The sequence below is a fragment of the Eurypyga helias genome, unplaced genomic scaffold, assembly GCF_000690775.1.
Source record: "Eurypyga helias isolate BGI_N326 unplaced genomic scaffold, ASM69077v1 scaffold44556, whole genome shotgun sequence".
NCBI lineage: Eukaryota > Metazoa > Chordata > Aves > Eurypygiformes > Eurypygidae > Eurypyga > Eurypyga helias.
The window spans coordinates 1-18,888 of record NW_010258097.1 but is presented as its reverse complement, the minus strand read 5'-3'; the positions used below and the strand labels follow the sequence as shown (position 1 = coordinate 18,888).

General features: G+C 48.4%; 1 protein-coding gene across 1 annotated transcript; it reads left to right on the top strand.

The window, feature by feature from the left end:
* Window positions 1–1,075: 1,075 nt before the first annotated feature.
* DPP9 (dipeptidyl-peptidase 9) lies at window positions 1,076–18,235 on the top strand (the record flags this gene model as incomplete). The annotated part of the gene is made up of 19 exons (XM_010154240.1): window positions 1,076–1,137; window positions 4,107–4,360; window positions 7,078–7,190; window positions 8,170–8,343; window positions 8,535–8,703; window positions 8,863–8,976; window positions 9,281–9,409; window positions 10,078–10,139; window positions 10,681–10,781; window positions 12,202–12,379; window positions 13,157–13,322; window positions 13,427–13,506; window positions 15,004–15,156; window positions 15,373–15,508; window positions 16,216–16,361; window positions 16,654–16,800; window positions 16,954–17,106; window positions 17,657–17,799; window positions 18,124–18,235. Coding segments are annotated over exons 1-19 (2,586 nt in total), but the record flags the coding sequence as incomplete, so codon positions are not given.
* Window positions 18,236–18,888: the final 653 nt, after the last annotated feature.

Here is an 18,888-nt window from a genome sequence, read left to right as displayed (position 1 = left end):
TGTGGCAGGTGGGATGAGGGAGAGATGTTCCTCTGAATCATTAAAAGCAGGGAACAGCTGAGATGGGAAAGGGCCTCGGGAAGTCGAACCCCATGCTCAAAGCAGGGTCAGCTGTGAGATCAGACCAGGTTACTCAGCATTCCTGAGCATCGCTCCCGCTGCCCTTCGTGCTTGCGTTGAAAATTGCCTTTAAATTACGGGATGCTGTTATTTTGTCCCTCTCTCTTCTCCTCTGCAGTTTAGAAACTTCACTGCTGGCGCTTTTTTTGTGACGCTTTGTCTCCTGAGTCTCTGTGAGTGCGGTTTTGGTGGAGAAATGGCTGTTTGAGCAGACCTGGGGCCTCCACAAAATACAGTGGCAGGTCTTGGGTGTGTCTGTGATTCAGAGCTCTCTTGAAGGGGAGACAAAGATCTTTGTAATTTAGTGTGCTTGGGTAGAGAGGATGATAGTGAAGGTAGCGCCTTCTTATGCTCGTGGAAAACAGGCTCCTCCATGGCATCAGGCTGAGGCAGAGGGAAGCAGCAGTCTGGCTTGGAAGACAAATGTGGTTTTTATGTCCCAGGTGGGACCGTGACGCTGTTGGTAGTGGGGCTGCTGACCCTCTGTCTGGCTCCTTATGGTGTCCTTTGTTTGCCTCTTGCCTGTAAGCGTATGGAGCAGACCTCTGTTTTCTCAGTTGTTCCGAGATACTTTTCTTCTGATACTTCTGAGAATTTCAGGATTTTGAGAGGAGAATGAAAAGAAGGGCCAGTACTGAGGATGCTCAGTTTTGAAGAAGATTTTTATAGGAAAGGAAGAGGCAGGCCACGGAGTTTGCTGAGTCCCATTGTTCAGGTGAAGAAATCTCTCCCAGGTTTATCTGGGCTGTTAATATCCAGCACGGGCTGGCAGACCAGATTTGGACTGTAAAGTGCAAACCAAGGATTTTGTTTGTGCCGCCGCGCTCAGCGGGAAATGTGACCTGTGGAGGATGCTTTTACAGAGCCTATTCCTATGACTGGAGCAACTGCAGTTACATGAAATTTGCTTTTTTCCTCTTCCTTCCTAGTTTCCTGTCCTGCCCAGCTCGCCGAGTAGTTAATGCAGAAGATAAAGAGGGTTCGTCTGGAAAACGAGACTGCAGGAAGTTGGAGAAGGTATGTGTCCAGGTTACTCCCAAGGCCTTTATTGACCTTTAGGTTGTGTGGGACAGAGCAAGAAGCGCTTCTTGGAGTGAATGAGGTTTCTGAAGAATTCCAAGTATATCATTCTGCCTGGGGAGCTCTGTGTCAGGATCTGTGGGTCAGGAAGTGACTCAGGAAGATAACTTGCTTCACTGACCTCCAATTCCAAGCTTTGCCATTTTTTCCTGTGCTGGTGTCCCACCTGTGCTTGTTTGCTGTCTTCAGACTAACGCCTTTGCCCTGAAGGAGGGCTCGGTGGATGCTTGCCTGATCCATCTAACCTGGCCAGGCAGGGCAGAAAAAGCCCTCCAAGGGGTAGCTAGATGTTTCTGGGAGCGGGGTTAGCAGTGGCTCTGCAGCAACACTGAATCACTTAAAGCGCTGCCTCAGTGTGAGTACTGCAAAGGAGAGGGTTTTCCCAACATCTTGGGTGCGCTATATTGATGCTGAAGTTTCAAGACCATCTAAGAATAAGATGGTTTAAACTGATGTCTTGATCTAACTCACCTTTGAATAGCCTAATCCCAAAATTCACTATGCAGTTTCAGTTAGATAAATTACTCCTCGGACTTGTTTACTAGCGTATGTGGTATTGCCAAATACTCGCTATGTTTTGTCCAAGAGATAGCTGTGGGGATGGGTGAAGCAATTGCATTTTCTTTCTGCTCTGTATCATGCCAGGACCTCAGTTTTGTGAGACTCCACCACACTCCAGCTACAGTGGTGATATTTCCCAACGCTTTCCCATACTAATTTCACGTGATGACCACTTTGCTTACTCTGCTCCACTCTGTTCCAGTGTCAGAATCACCAGCTTGGGAACGGTACCAAGCTAAAAGTTGTGCCTTTCACTTCCCTAGCGAATCATAACATCATGGCAATGTGGTTTGGAAGGGGCTCCAGCCTCCAGTTCCATTTGGGACAGTTACCAGTATTACCTTTGTGACTGTTTTGAGCCCTTAAAGGTGCAACTTTCCCTTGTGAGGAGCCAAGCGAGCCGAGTAAGACTGATTTGGCAAGTAAGACAGTTTCACCAGCTGGTGAGAGTAACCTAAGGGTCAGGCATCTTGAGCCAAAGCCAGATTATTTTAATTGACTGACCTGACCTGCAGTGGGATTGGGTTGACAGAATTGTGCCCAGTTTATGGGTTTCTGTGGTCTTCCTGTCGTATGTTTCTGATAGGCAACACTTCTGCCTTCAGATGTGATTTTAGTTGCCGTAACGGAGATCCTGGGTATAGGCAGTAGAGGCCACAGGCACACTCGCAGGCTTAGAACAGCCCGTCACGTTCTCTTTTGTGGTTTTACTTGGGCTTCCTGCCTGGCTTTGATTGGAAAACACTCCTCTTTATTCATCTTCAAGCTGTGGATTTACTGCTGGGCAGTAGGTACCAGGAGTAGCTACAGAATTATCTCAGGAGCTTGTTCTTGTGTTATTATGTGTACATTTTGTACAATTTAGCAACTTGGGAGTTTGAGGATATGGTTATCTTTACAGCCTGTCTGCCCGTAGTTCAAGGAAGTCCAGATGTACTTCGGTTTAGGTTTGCTCATCTCCTGGTGTAATTGCATAAGATGTCAAACTAGGTGAGAGCTTCCTCTTAGAGAGTTGTTAGAAGGTGAAAGCTGGTGGGGAGTCCTTGAGGAAAACTTGGGGTTCTTCTGAAAAATACTTAGGGTAGAAAATGGGCAGAGGCAAGTGTTTCCTTGTGGTGATAATAATAACCATCCTTCTTTCCTCTGATTCTCTCTGCTGGGAAAGAACTCATCGTCCATCTTACTGAGGCTGAAGTCTTTGAGATTTGGTTTATGGGTAATTCTTTCTTAATCCTTCACCTCAGAAGCTGCTCTCCTGTCAGAATGCAGGTCACCATCCCAAATGACAGGAGGCGTTCAGGAAGCATCTCATTTGAAAATGTAAATCTTGGGGCTGCTGGGGACAAGGCCTTTTTCAGTGTAATCCTCAGTCACTGCTTTGCCTCTTGATGCAGTGGCAGGGGTATCGATTCCGTCTCCATGGAGCAAACATCTCCAACCTAATTTATCAGTAAACTGAAGTTGTGAAATTCTTTGTAATGTTCTTCCAGATACCCCCCAAAACAGCTAAAACGTCCTTGTGGAGGGAACTCCAGCTTCTCGAATGGGGTGACAGAAACTGGTTTCCCTAGTCCTAGGCTCATTCCTGCTTTGCAATGGATTACATCATTGACCTTGGGCAAGTCTGTTAGTCCACCTCTCCTCAAATTAACATTTGCTGTAGTTGCATGTGGAGGCGGTTTTTGTAGGCTCTCCCTCAATGACTTGGGAACGTACGAGGAATGTGTGCCACGTTTTGCAGGATACGACCAGGGTCTGTTCCTGCTGTCTTCTTTCTGTTAGCAAAGACAAGTGCACTGTTTTCTTCCTGTTTTGCCATCTCCTCCTTCATTCCTGGCTGCAGTACTCCTCCGGTAAGTGAGGTGCTGTGCTTGGGCTTAAACCTCTCTCTCCCGGTGATAAGCAGGCTTTCCTGTAGGGCAGGAAGGGGACTTCACTTTTGTGGTCTTCCAGGGCAGAAGTTTATGTGCTTTTATGATGGGTCATAACTTTGATGACTTACCCATCCAAATTCCTGGGGTGGTTTGCCTTTGAGTCAAGCTAATTGTTTTTCTGCACCAGAATCTGCTGCTTGTACTTTCTTTAACAGCTTATTCCTAGAGCTAGTCCTGGGAGAGTGAGTCTTTTGAGGTTAGTATCTTCGTTTACAGGACTCGATGTGGGACAGGAGATGGACTTTTCCTTCCAGTACATCAAGGTATGTTTAGAATGTGACCTGAGTGCAGAGAATCCTAGGATCTGTAGTTTAAGGAGTGTCTGTTCGCTAAAGCCTGTTGCAGGCGTAGGGCTTTCTCTAAGCAACAAAATACGCCTGCTTGATTTTAAGGCTTAATTCTCTCCCTCAGTTATTTGTCCAGTTCTGAAGGGGAAGAAAGGATGACTGCAGTGGACGCGCTATCGGACAGCTCTGAAGTGGTAGAGATGGAGGATGTGCCTTCCCAATTCCAGGTGCAAAAGCATTCTTGGGACGGGCTGCGTGACATTATTCACAGCAGCAGGAAGTATTCGGGCATGATAGTGAACAAAGCTCCCCACGATTTCCAGTTTGTCCGGAAAACAGAAGAGTCCAGCCCACACTCTCATCGTCTTTATTACCTGGGTAAGCCAGTGTGCCAGACGCCGGGTGTGAATGCCTTACGGGAGAGCTTCCAACCTAAACAGGCGAGGAGAGGGATGGGAGGTATCTCCGTGGATGAGATGGGGGAACTGAGATTAAGGAGCGTTGCTCAGGGTTTGCATGCTCAGCCTACAGCAAAGCCCGGGACCGAGCAGAGACCTCTCCGGTCCCAGACAAGCACTCCAACCACAGCCTGTCTGCGCGGGGACAAGGGGAAGTGTTGGCTGCCCAACCTGCCTCGTGACGGAGGTGTGAATGCAGTGCCTCTGCAATCCAGGGCACTCCGGGTGACGAGGCAAGAGAAGGGATGTTCCTCAAAGTCAGGACTACCTTGTGCCTCTCTAGCTTAGGAGAAATGGGATTTACTTGATTAATCACAACCAGACTGACTTTCCAAGGAATTCGCTGTCAGTAATTACTAACTGTATGTTGCAAGTTCTAGGTATTACTGGTGGGGCGGTGGTGTCTCCCTGCTTTATTTAGTACCACGTAGGTAGAACACTTTCAAGAGTAAGGATTAAAAAAAAAGGATTAGGTGGGAATGAAGTATTAATGGTATTTACTGGGAAATTTCTTCCTTACCATAGGACTGAGAGACGGCAGGATGATGTGTTGTACAGGTCCCTCATTACAGTTGAAGCCACATTATAATTAGTGACAGAGTGGTTGGATTTTAGCAACTGGATAATTTTGTGGTTGGTAACATGGGAAGCTTTACAGACTATAAAGAGTTTGTTGCGCTTTGGGGCACGAGCTGGTTGTTACCGGGCCAGCGAAGGGATTGCCTGATGCGCAGCACCCTACAGCGACCGCTCTCCTGAAGCGACCCTGCTTTTTGTCTTCCTTTTGGAGTTGTTTGGTGTAGGTCACTGTAGGACACGGGATGCTGGGTTTGAGGGCCTGATTTGTTTTGTCCTTCAGCAGCTCCTACATGTCAGTGCCTTCCTTTGTTACAGGACACAAGTGCTACTCTGAAGAGTTAGCATATTTTTCTCATTAAGTCTGAACAGTGAGACCTGATGCAGAGCTGAATGTCTTTCAAAGCCAAGCTGCCTTTGATACAGTTTTTGATCTAGGTGACTAAAGAGCTAAGAATCTAAGTGGCTAATTAAAAAAAATGATGTTCTGCTGTATGAAGTGGCAACCAGACCAGCGACTGTCTGGTTGGTGTTCTGCCCGGGCGTGACTGTTAGGAGAGCCAGGAGTGAAGATACATGAGTGTCCTTTGTGTTCTCTTCCTCAAGGAAGTGTGCAGGGCATAGAGCAGGTTGAGCCACCGTTTAGGGTCAATACCTGCCATCTAACATGGGGGTACCTCCTCTTAGGCATCCTTAATAAAGGCTGAACACTGATTCTTTTTATTGCCATAACGAGCATCTTTTGAGTTGCTGTTACATACTCAGAACCCATTTCAGCAGCTCCTAAGTGTTTAGCATCAGCCTGCTCTTCTTCTCTGGTGTCAAATAGCATTTTCAGGTTTTTGTGGGAATGCTGAATGCTGTGGAGTAGGATGAAGTCTTCTGAAGAACTTTGCTCTAGAGGTTGAATATTTTTCTTCACTTGGGGGTAAAGTATTGTGCCTTTTGGGGAGGAAAGTGATATTTTTCTTGTAAATGCTGATTGATTATAGTCAGCCTGAGGCCACTGTAGAAATACTAACAAAATAAAGAGAAAAGAAGTCCAGGTTACAGTTGTGTGAGTGTCAAATGTGTGTATATGTGGGAATTTTTTCCTATCTGCAGTTAGTTCTGTTTGGACATCTTAAATCATTCCTGGGTTGTCCCCATAGAATTTTATGTTGTCTCATGGCAGATGCTGCTTATATTAAACACCACATGCTCAGCACTTTGGTGTTTCTGTATCTCCGAGGATTATATGCTCACATACTGCTTTGCTTCCTGAGCACGTATTAATATTTCAGTTTTAATTTGAAGTAACTGTACTGCTGAGTTAACCAGCTCAGAAATCTGCCTCTTCTGCCCAGAACATGTGCAGAGTAGACAATAACAGGGCACATGTCCCTGTGCAAAATTCTCATCCAGGGAGTCTCTACAGCATATGTAGAGGGCAAGTTCATGGTCTTTTGGTTTTGTTGAAGCTGCCAGAATCGTGTGTCAGGATATTTTCTTTTTTGTGGTTGTTTTGGAAGTTGGATGGAGGCTGCAGCTGATTTGACAACCGCAGGCAAAGGCTTATGCAAAGTGACAAGGTCTTTTGGCGCTGCAGTGTACGGTTTCATATTTGAATGGGCTCACTAGGGCTTCCAGGCTTTTTCTTCCCCTCTTGCAGGCTGGTGTGTTGGCCTGAATGAGGTCCCTGTAGCACATTTCTGGCTGAGAAATGTGGAGAGTAATGTTGAGTCACCCATTCAGGGAGTGGCTTCTGTAGAGTGGATCTAGGGCGTGGGTTGAACAGTCCACAGAGAGGAAAGTTGGATGTAACCAATCCTGAAGAGGTTTGTTAGTGTTAATTTTTGCTTAGGGAAATTTCTAAATAAATAATGATCTAAATTGAAATAATTTAGATACTAGTCTGTGATTGAACTGGGAGCTGCTTGGGAATGACAGCTGGGAAAAGCCTCTGCACAGCCCCAACCCCTCAGTTTTCAAACACTGGTGGCTTTTTTTCATTTTGCACTTGGTCCTCTTTATCCTGGCTAACTAATCTTAAGTAGGATGATGCTTTTGTCCTCCTAATAGGAATGCCATATGGTAGCCGAGAGAATTCCCTTCTTTACTCAGAGATTCCCAAAAAGGTACGGAAGGAGGCCTTGCTACTCTTGTCATGGAAACAGATGCTGGATCATTTTCAGGTAGGCCGAAGCGGGATGTTGTGGGGCTGGTGTGGTGGGTACTGCTCTGCTGAACAGCAGAGATAACAGCGTGGCAGCGCATAAGGCACGGAGAAGGGTATTGGTATGAATGCCGTATCATCATACACGATTCAGACTTGTCTGTGCACCGAAGCTGGCGCTGAGCATGAAACAGCAGTTGGCCTGGCAAGCAGAGGGCTGTCCTGGCAAAGAGGATGCTGTAAACTGGCAAACTACCTCAGATCAGAAACTCAGGACAGTGTGCCTTTCTTCTGGGGATCTTGTCGGGCTCTTGTCGTGATCGGTGGAGTTTCTGTCTGTCATCTTTCCTGGTTTTATGGAAAAGCAGTTGAATGTAAACGGCTGCTTCTGCCCTCCACTGTATTGTGAGTGAGCCAGAAAGGGGCTGAATTGTCCCCTCCCTGCTTTCAGTATCTTAATGTCCTTTGTCACTAAGAGCATTGAGAAAGAAGAGAGTGGAGGGTGTTGGTCTTTCTTCCCTACTGAAAAGGTTCCTGGTGGAAAAGAATTTAGCTGTCTTGACCCCATTTGGATTGCTAGTCCTCTTCAGGGTAATTCTAGATCCCCGGAAGAGGTTTTGTTTGCAGTGCCTGACATGGAAACTGTTTGTGAAGGCTGTAGATAACGTCATTAAGTTAATTGGTTACATCTGATTTGCATAAGCAGAGCAAGTGCAGCTGTCCTTGGTTCATGCCAGCTGCAGCCTGGCAGATTCACAATCCACCTCTCACCTGGAGGGATCTTTGGGGCATGCGGTTGGTTTAGTCCTCCCAGACCACACCTGTAGCCCAGCGCACATAGTTAGGGACTGGGCTGGCCGGACTGCTGTCTGGTTTTGCCTGCTGTGTTGTATTTTGGGCATTCACACGCTAACAGGTGCCAGTCTTGGATCATCCCTGTTCTGTGAAAGTCTCTCTCCCTGCAAATTCTTTCAGATTTTTCTTTCCTTCAATACTAGGCGACCCCTCATCATGGGATGTATTCCAGAGAAGAGGAACTCTTGAGGGAACGCAAGCGACTTGGTGTCTTTGGTATAACGTCTTATGATTTCCATAGTGAGAGTGGCCTGTTCCTCTTCCAGGCCAGCAACAGCCTCTTTCATTGTCGAGATGGAGGCAAAAATGGTTTCATGGTGAGTCTGCTAGTGATTTTATGGATATCCTCTGAAACGCACTTAATGGCTTTGGTTGGTGATGGCTGCACGTCTCTGTTTGGTGATGGTCGTTTGTGTCGTGTCAGGGCCGAGTTTGCCCTCATTTCATGGGCTGTATCTGTGGTTTGCATCTTTAAATACAAAGCTGATTTGGGTCTCTGTTGCTGTAGGTGTCTCCAATGAAGCCTCTGGAGATCAAGACTCAATGCACAGGGCCACGAATGGATCCCAAGATCTGCCCTGCTGACCCTGCCTTCTTTTCTTTCATTAATAACAATGATCTGTGGGTAGCAAATATTGAGACGGGAGAGGAGAAGCGGATGACATACTGCCATAAAGGTAACTGGTGCTTCTTGCCAGATTCAAAAGGAAATTCCTTCTGACAGATTTGGGCTGGAAGGCTCATGTCTTCATGGCTTATTTCTTACAAGTATGTTCTTTTGGATCAGCTTTTTCCAAGGAGGTGCAAACACAGTCTATTGCTTTGTTCCTCTCCAGGCTTATCCAATGTACTTGATGACCCCAAGTCTGCTGGTGTAGCCACTTTTGTCATTCAGGAGGAGTTTGATCGGTTCACGGGCTATTGGTGGTGTCCCACAGCTTCCGCAGAAGGTCGGTCGGTGTTCTGCTTATCAAATTGTGACGCTGGTAACTGCTGCCAGCCCCTGCTATGAGCGATACTTTGAGCAAGGCTTTCCTTTGGCCTGGATTTGGTCTGTTTCTGGGGAGGCCACATAAAGGGACAAAGTGCTGAGAGATTGTAATTACGCTCGGAGGAGTATCTGCAGGTGGTCACTGGGAGCAGTGGCTATACGGAGACGTACGCTCCACGCCAGAGCGTACAGCCACAGTGCTCCAGGCAAGTCAGAAACAGCTGGAAAACGCTGCAGCAAAACATGCTTGCTATCTATCCTAGGTTCAGAGGATTTAAAAACACTGCGGATCTTGTATGAGGAAGTGGATGAGTCAGAGGTGGAGATAATACATGTTCCATCACCTGCCTTGGAGGAGAGAAAAACAGATTCCTATCGGTACCCCAGGACAGGTGAGTGAAATACCGTGGGGCTGCTAATGCAACTCTTGACTACTGCTGGCAGCAGCAGTGGAATTTGTGCTATAAACTTTGCATGATTAATCTGGGTACTTACTAAGTTGTAGAAGCTGGTTGTAAATGTTGAGGCCTAATAGAGTCTCTGAGCCCAAAATCTACTGGAAGAAAGGAATGGGATTTAAAGTTCAGCTTTCATGAAAGGATTTCTGAGAAAATGGAATATATCTGGGAATACATTTTGAATCCTGGCTTTGCTCTGCCTCCTGAGAACATGTGCAGCTAACTAGGCAAGACAAAAGCAAACTCTTCCCATATCCAGAACAACTCCTGTGATTGCAGTTGTGTTTGCTCACATACATAATTTGATATTTGTATGGGACACCAGGAAGAAATTCTTCCCGGAGAGAGTGGGGAGGCACTGGGACAGGTTGCCCAAGGAAGCTGTGGATGCCCCATCCCTGGAAGTGTCCAAGGCCAGGCTGGATGAGGCTTGGAGCAACCTGGTCTAGTGGAAGGTGTCCCTGCTCATGGCAGGGGGGTGGGACTGGGTGGGCTTTTAAGGTCCCTCCCAAACCACTCAGTGATTCTCTAGATGCTCTCTTGTGGATAACCATAGCGTACCAAGCTGATCATCTTGGTATTCTTTCAACCCTTCTCTGCAGGCAGCAAAAACCCCAAGATTACATTAAAACTGGCAGAATTCAAAACAGACAGCAAGGGTAAGGTAAGTGATAACAGCTTGGAATGGGATATTGCACAGCAGGGCTGACAGCTTCTGAAGCTCCCTAGGATTAAGATGGGGTCACTAAGAAATCCGAGGTAGTGTTAGCCTTTGTTTTCATCCTCTTGTACCACCTGGCTCTATAATGTGTTTATCCAAGAAACGGAAAAACTTGAAAATGCTAAAAAAGTACTGTTGTGGGGAAGAGGCAGGTGAGAGAAGGGAGGGAAGGCAAGAATTTGGGTTAGCCTGGCCTACCACACTGCCAGTAGCAGAGCAGGAGGGTTGAAGCCTGACCTAATCCTGGGCTTCAGTACCTGGCTGTGTCCTTTTCTGTGGCTGAATGCCAAAATCATTTTGCTTTGAAGCTTGTTTTTCCCTTTTCTTCCTGCCATTTGTAGGAAGGCTTGCTTCTCCTGGCCTCACCCTTGCCGATGCCAAGAGTTAATCTTCCTTGTTCTCCCATTCCACTGAGTTTCCGTAGGAGGAGGTGGGCATGTCTGGCAGCAGTCTGATTTGATACTGGACCTTCCTTTTCCTGCAGATCGTGTGTGCTCAGGACAAGGAGCTGGTGCAACCCTTTGCTGCATTGTTTCCGACCGTGGAGTACATTGCCCGTGCTGGATGGACCCGAGATGGCAAATAGTACATAAGTTTTTCATCCAAACTAAGGCTCTTTTCTCTCAAACTAAGAGCTTCCCTGCCTGAACTATTGCAGCCCTCGACGTGCTTTGTATGCTGGTCATGACCTGGTTTTAAAGCCATGAGTGTGGGAAATGGCACATGAGTATTTGGCTTCTTTAGCGTTATAACATCCTAAAAGTTGGGATTAATCAAATGTAGAGCAGAGGGACGAGCTCTAGGGGTTAAGCCGCAACCACAAAGTTAAATGACGTTGTATTGAGCAGGCAGTCCTCGGGAATTCATTTGAGGTGAAGATGTTTAACACAGGTACAATATGCTTCCTGCTTAAAACGAGCATGTAAGCAGTTTTATCAGTGTTCATTGGTCCAGTTTGATCGATGCCACACGTGTCCCGGGAAAGTGGGCGCTTTGCATGGCGCTCAGTCCTTTGTGAGGCTGCTTTGTGAGCAGTGTGCTCCCGACGTGACACGCAGTCTGGTGCTGGCCAGCCTTGCCTGAGGAGTTACAGAATTCACACCGATCTGATTGGTTTGACATTTTAAAGCTCTTCTTCTTTTTTTTTTTTTTCTTTTTTTTTTCCCCCCCCTCAAAATTGTGCTTGGCTGTTAACTAGTTTCTGGCCAGATCAGGTTAAGGTGGTTTAGCTGTCGTTGAAGATTGCATTCTGTAACTCATCGTTAAGTTTCTGCTCTGGAAACTGAATTCATGGAGCTTTACAGAAGGTAATCCCATAGGTAGTCCTTATGTTCTGCACCAGAGCTTATCTAAATGTGCCGAATACATCCGTTCATGAAACCCATGGTCGCTGAGATGCTGAGGGAGAGCTGGCTCTTCTGAAAGTCTGTCTTAATGATGAGACTTCCCCTGATGCACTTCCAGGCCTTGGGGTAGCCACGCTATGCAGCGGTGGCTTGCCATCTGTCACGGTGGGAGGCCTGCAGTGCAGCACCGCTTCAAACGGCTCTCCTTGGAGAGGAACAAGGCTGAGACTGAAGCCTTCACTTGGCAGTTGTCTTAGGTCTGTGCCTTTCCCTCTACTGCAGCGTGCAGTGAGGAAGCTACAAGTGGATCACTAAGAGTGATCGCTTCAGCTCATTAGCAGCTTGCTAGAGAACAAACTGCTTCCTGATGGAGGGGCTGTCCAAGGAAGAGTTATGTTCTGGAGACAGTTAGCAGTGCTCCCTTGGAACAGAGGCACTGGCAGATCTGTCAGACGTCTTGTCTGAACGATACCCCTATGAAATACCAGAGATGCTTTGCCAACAAATGTGTGTTGCCAGACTTCCAGGAGATCAGAAAGTAGCATCAGAGGCCTGAATCCTTTCTGCCAGCGGTCGGGGGGGACAGGGCTACACATTCTGGGTGTTAGAGAGGGACATCTGTTGTGGTACTGACGTTCACCTCCGACTTCTTTCCGCAGTGCCTGGGCTATGTTCCTGGACAGACCTCAGCAGCGACTGCAGCTAATCCTTTTGCCTCCAGCACTCTTTATTCCAGTCCCAGAAAATGAGGAGCAACGCACTGAATTTGCCAAAACTGTGCCAGAAAACGTCCAGCCATTCGTGATCTATGAAGAAACCACTGATGTGTGGATAAATGTAAGAGGCTCGGGGCTGGGAGGACAACACGGGCTGACCCTTCCTCCCCAACAGTTCCCGTGTTGGTTGTGTCCAGCTCCAGCAGACACTAGTGCTCCTCGGTAGTGCCAGATTGGCCGTTAATTCCGGGGGGTTGATAAAGCCCCAAGAAGGACTCTGATGCAGTCAGCACTGGGGAGATGAGGATCCTGCCATCTCCCTGCAGTTGGAGCTGTTTGTTTAATTCTCGTTCATAACATTCTTCCTGGACACAGGCATTTTGGATGCTGATACTTTTGGTGTAACTGCCATTCTTTCAGGGGTGTTTTATTACAAGATTAAATGGCTTCTTGAGGCATAAGCAACCCTATTCCCTGGAATTTGTTGTACTTAATTAGGTAGGTAATAGGTGTAGGGGACAGGGAATAAGCCTCAGCCTCTGAGAGGAAGCATCTTGGCACTGAAAGGACAAATGGGCCTGGAGTTCATGCTGTGGCATTCCAAAGGTATTGGAATAGCAACCACCCTGTGTGTCTCCCGTAGCTGAAATGTCTAGCTCGAGGCAAGGCGTGCTGCTTTCAGTGGCAGCCATGGAAAAGCAAATGGTCTACGTGGGCCCAGAGTTCTTGTGGTAATAGGAAAGTGAATGAAATGGCTTTTTCCCACTGGCTGCTCCCCGGAAAGATTTCTCCCTGCTCTCCTTTCCCTGGAAAGCCCGGTAGTGTAGCACTGACTCCTTGGCTGTGTCTCTGCTCACTCAGTACAGATCACTCAGGGATCTTTTGCCTTGTGCGACAGGTTCACGATATCTTCTATCCTTTCATCCAACCGGATGGAGAGGAGGAAGAACTCTGCTTTATCCGAGCCAACGAATGCAAAACAGGTTTCTGTCACCTGTACAGAGTCACAGCGGTCCTGAAGCACAGCAGCTACGACTGGGTGCAGCCATATGTCCACAGCGAGGGTAAGAGCTGCGCTTCTTTGGTGTTTCAGCTTTGGGAGCTCCCTCTCTGATTCGTGTTGTCTTTTGGGGAAGACAGTGATTCATTCTCATGTTCTTTCTTCTAGATGATTTCAAATGTCCTATCAAAGAGGAGGTTGCCTTGACTGGTGGGGAATGGGAGGTGCTGGCGAGGCATGGATCGAAGGTAGTGGTTATTTTTATGCTCTGCAGTCTGCCCGCAGTCCTGGCCTACGCCCTCTGTTACGCCTGGGACCGGCTAGAACTACTGAAGCTTCATTTTGTTTCTCTTTTTATTGCTGCCTCTGCTTTCCCCAGAAGTGCTGTAGTCCAGTGCACATTGAACTGATTGCCTTTTTAATCAGACTTCGGATTGCTCCTTAGGTAAATCCCATGAGTCAGTCAGGCCATAAAAAAGGACACAAGGCTGAGGTTCAGGAGCAACAAAGAACTGTTTTGTGGAGAAGCTTGGGATTGCTGTGTTTGCCGAAGCATTTTAACCCCAATGAGTACTTGTGAGCTGGAAATATGGCCTCAGGCTTAGGGTGAACTCCTGGTCTCCAGCTGATCCCTCAGTAGAGCCTTTAGGAAGAAGGCAGCTAGGGAGTATAAAGCAGTTTAGAATATGGAGAAACTGTATCTGTTATTGGTTGCACAATAGCCAGAAATGAATTTTTATTAATCTTGTAGAAACCTAGTTCCATTTTTGCTTCAGGAATTAACTCTGAGTCTGATCTTTAACACTCCCAAGTGATTCCTGTCAAAATAAAGACCTTGCCTGTTCACTTCCAATTAATCTGGATTTTCACTTCTCGCTTTTTAAAAGGCCTGCAGCTCCATGCATTTGGTTTCTGCTGCTTTTCCTCCATGTGCAATTAACCTGCTGTCCCTCCCCATGTGGATTCTCACTGTACATGCTGTTGATTTTGGCCACAGCTCTTCCCTCCATGTGTTACGGCTAAAACTGTGTTAGCAGCAATTATTTTGACGCATTTGTTGCTCCGCAGGGCTCTGCCCAGTTCTCCCAGCCAATTGAGTTGGATGTTTTTCTCCCTTTGCTGTCCACAGTGGTCTTCAAACTGTGGGTTAGCCAGAAATAACATTTGGGCTTCAGCATTTTGAAACTGAGGTGGGGAGCAGTTCAGTTGCTGTTGCTGGATCAGTTGGTAGTTAGAAGCTGTGGTGCCTATTCCTGGCTGGCCAGGTGGTTTTTAGAAGCAGCTTTGCCTGGACATACTTTAATGTGGCTTGAAATTTGGTCCTGTTAGAGCTATTAGGCTGATCCTTCCACAGATGGGAATGCTTTATCGTGATTGCTGGGATAAATACAGGTGTACCCTTACAATCCAGATGTCCATGGTTAAGCACAGGGTCTTCCTCGTTTCACCTGTGGGGAGCAGAGCCCAGCTTCTTATGCTCCCTGAAGCAAATGCTTTGAGTCTCACCTGAAAGCAGTCACTCAGCTTTTCGTTACGTCCCTGTATGCAGCTCTCCCTAAGTGCTGCGGGTGCGTTCTCCAGCCCGTCGCATCCACAGGCGCTGGGGACGGTCCCTCATGCCGCGAGCAGTCTGTCACGGTCTATTTGTGTTTTAAGCTGACTCTGCCTGGGGACAGACTGCTTGAACTGGCAAAGGAGCGGCAGTTGTCATCCTGCTGTCGCTGAGCCCTCTCTTCCCCACACAGATCTGGGTCAATGAGACTACGAAGCTGGTGTATTTCCAAGGCACGAAGGACACCCCGTTGGAGCACCACCTCTACGTAGTCAGCTACGAGTCTCCCGGAGAAATTGTGCGACTCACCACTCCGGGCTTCTCCCACAGCTGTTCCATGAGCCAGGTTTGTTGTTTCTTACGTACAGGATGCCCTTGTCTCCTGACTGACAGGGATCCTAACTCGGGATGATAATCAATCATGACCAGTAATGAGTGCTGAGGGCTTCTTAGTCTTGGTTGCCTGAGGTGTGGGAGCTCTTGTCTGAGACGTGCGTGGAGGAGATTAGCTGTGGGAAATGACAGCCCTTGTTCCCCTAACTCTTCTCTCTCCCATCTGCAGAACTTCGACATGTTCATCAGCCACTACAGCAGCGTGAGCACTCCACCTTGTGTGCACGTCTACAAGCTCAGTGGCTCCGATGACGACCCGCTCCACAAGCAGCCCAAATTTTGGGCCAGCATGATGGAGGCAGCCAGTAAGTCCCGTAGAACGTGTCAACGCTAGGTTATGTCTGTGATACTCTTCCTACTACCAGTAGCCAAAGGGGATGAAGAGGGAAGTGGCCCAAGTAACTTCCTTCTAAGGGAAAATTAATTGTGGTCTTGCGGGGGAGGGATAGCTCACCCAGGAAATGGTATGGGACCTTTTAAGATGTTACTGTTAAATGAGTGAAAGCAGTGCTGCAGGGTTTACATGAAATGAGTGAAAGCAGTGCTGCAGGGTGCAGGGTTTACATGACTCTGGTTTTGGGTCTGTCTTTGTTCATGATTTGCCTGAAGAGGGAGGGGGCAAGTGTCTGGGATGCGGCGGCTGCTCCATTCTGAGGCTTTAAAGTGTAAAACTCACTGCAGCACCTGAACCCCTCCTGCAAATGCTTTCTCTATTTGACCCATCCCTGTTCTTAACCTCTGCCTCTTGCTGTTGTGACGGGGTGCCTTGCCTGAGAAGGCTGATGGCGGTTTGTTGTGTGATCCCTTCGCTCTACAGGCCCGTTCTGTAGGGCCCGTTGCTCTGTGCAGGCAGATAGAGGCTGTGTGTTTCCCAGAGGCGTTGCCGAGGCTTGGTACAGTTTGGTATTGAACCAGCCCTGACTGAGGGCAGGTTTGAACAGAAGGAGCGTGTTCAGTCGGGGTAGGAGGCAGATCCTGACCGCACTGCTAGTGCCTGACCTTCCTTCTGCAGGTTGTCCCCCAGATTACATCCCCCCCGAGATCTTTCACTTCCGCACCCAGTCAGATGTTGAGCTCTATGGAATGGTCTACAAACCTCACGATGTCCAGCCTGGGAAGAAGCATCCCACAGTGCTCTTCGTGTACGGAGGCCCTCAGGTAATAATCCAGAGTGGCGAGTGCTGGTGTGGGCTGTGGGATTGTTGCCCAGGGCAGAGCTCTGAGTCATGCACCAAGACTGACGCCTTGGTTAGCGCTGAGCGCTGCATCTGTGTGCTGACCTCTGCTTCGAACCTCCAGTGAGGTTTCCAGTGTTCAGGCTGATTTGGCTGGCTCTGATAGCTCGATGGGGGCTGCCCTCCAGCTCAGGATCCTGCACGCTGGGACAGGTGGAGGAAGGTACTGGAAGGCAGTGGCTTATCTCTGAAACTTTTCTTCCCTCCTCCTACAGGTGCAGCTAGTGAATAACTCCTTCAAAGGAATCAAGTACTTGCGGCTAAACACACTAGCGTCCCTGGGCTATGCTGTGGTCGTCATTGATGGAAGGGGTTCGTGCCAGCGAGGACTCAAATTTGAGGGGGCCCTGAAAAACCAAATGGTAACGTGCTACTTGTATTGCTGAATCTCTGCTCGTTTGCTCTTTCTGAGGCTGCCTGGCTGCGTGTTTTCTGTCTGAGTGTTGCTCTTGCCTTTTCTGTCTTGTTTCTAGATTAAGAAAGCCACTAACTTGAGCTTCCTTGTTGCCTCTTAGGGTCAGGTGGAGATAGAGGACCAGGTGGAAGGTTTACATTATGTAGCAGAAAAATACGGGTTCATCGACTTGAGCCGGGTCGCCATACATGGCTGGTCCTATGGGGGTTTCCTCTCCCTCATGGGTCTTATCTGCAAACCCAACATCTTCAAGGTAAGTCTGGCCGTGGGGCTGTCATCTGGGGACGCTTGGCTCTCTCGGCTTCTGTGACTCTTGACTTTCTCAGTGAGATGTTTCTGATGGACAGCTGAAAATGTCCCTCTGTCCTGCCTGCCTGTAGCTCCTGGCTACAGTCCTGCATTCCGCTCACAGTGTACCTGTCATGAGGCTTGACCAGGGGAGGGGTCGTTCCCCAGTAACTGCCCGTGGTGGATTGAGTTTAGCATCCAATGAGATAATTGATGCGCTATTCCTAATCCCCTTTCCCAGTCCCCAGCACAATTTCTGGATCATTCCACAAGTCCTCCTTGAGAAGGCGAAGCCTTTAGTGCTGTTGGGCAGGAATTTGCCCCATTGTGACTATAAGAGCAACAGCACAAGGAGGGATCTGGGTTTTACGTGGGTTTGGTGGAGAAGAATTTGGGTCTGAGTGACAGGAAAGTCCAGAGTGTTTTTTCCTGCCTCTTCAGGAAGAAGGGGAAACACTTGAACCGTTTAGCACGTGATAATTGAGGCTGTCTCCTGCCACCTATTTGTTTGACAGATTGCTATAGCAGGTGCTCCTGTCACGGTCTGGATGGCGTATGACACCGGGTACACTGAGCGGTACATGGACATCCCAGAAAACAACCAGCAAGGTTATGAGGCTGGCTCTGTGGCATTACACGTAGAAAAGCTTCCCAATGAGTGAGTACCGAGGGGTTGAGCCATCTGCTTAGAAACTGCTCCCGGCTCCTGCTTGGTGCCTCTGCTGAATCCCACAAGAATGGAGGGATTCTGATCCCGTTTAATTCTGTCTCTCGGGGCTGGATGCTGCCTCCTGCAGCGAGGTGGGGAGTGATACCCCCAGCCACCTTCACTGGGGAGAGGTTGAGGACCCCGGCCGCGGCCTTGTGCTGTTCTGACTGCCTGTCCCCGCTCCCCTGTGGCATGCCAGCGGCAGCCCTTTGCTCAGACCCACTGCAGAGCTTTTTGTGTGGTTACTCACCCTACCTCTTGTCTCCTCTTCAGGCCGAATCGTTTGCTGATCCTCCATGGCTTTTTGGATGAAAACGTGCACTTTTTTCACACCAACTTCCTGGTATCACAGCTAATCCGGGCTGGAAAACCTTACCAGCTGCAGGTAGGAGGAACAGGCGGGAAGTGGGGAGGTCCCTTAAACCTGGAAAGAGGCACAGTCTGGGGATGAGGGGAGGTGGAGGCAGATGCTCCCACACACTGTTGCAATGTAGACGACATGTCTACATGTTGCTACCCTGGACTTCAGGAGAGCAGACTTCAGCCTCTTCAGGGAACTGATTGGGAAGGTTCCTTGGGAAGAAGCCCAGGAGGGAAGAGGGGTCCCAGAAAGCTGGCAGGACCTTCTCCTCCAAGCTCAGGAGCGATGCATCCCAACTAAGAGGAAGTTGAGTAAAAGCGGCCCCAGGCCTGTGTGGATGAACAAGCAGCTCCTGGACAAAGGCAAAAAAAAAAAGCAGCCTACAGGGGGTGGAAGCAGGGACAGGGAGCCTGGGAGAGTACAGGGAAGTTGTCCAAGAGGTCAGAGATCAGGTCAGGAAAGCCCAAGCCCTGACAGAATTGAACCTGGCCAGGGACATCAAGGCCAACAAGAAGGGCTTCTATAGGTACACAGGGGATACAAAGAAGGGCAGGGAGAATGTGGGCCCTCTGCGGAAGGAAACAGGAGACCTGGCATCCCAGGATATGGAGAAGGCTGAGGTACTCAAGGCTTTTTTTGCCTCAGTCGTCACTGTCAGGGGCACAAGCCATCCCCCC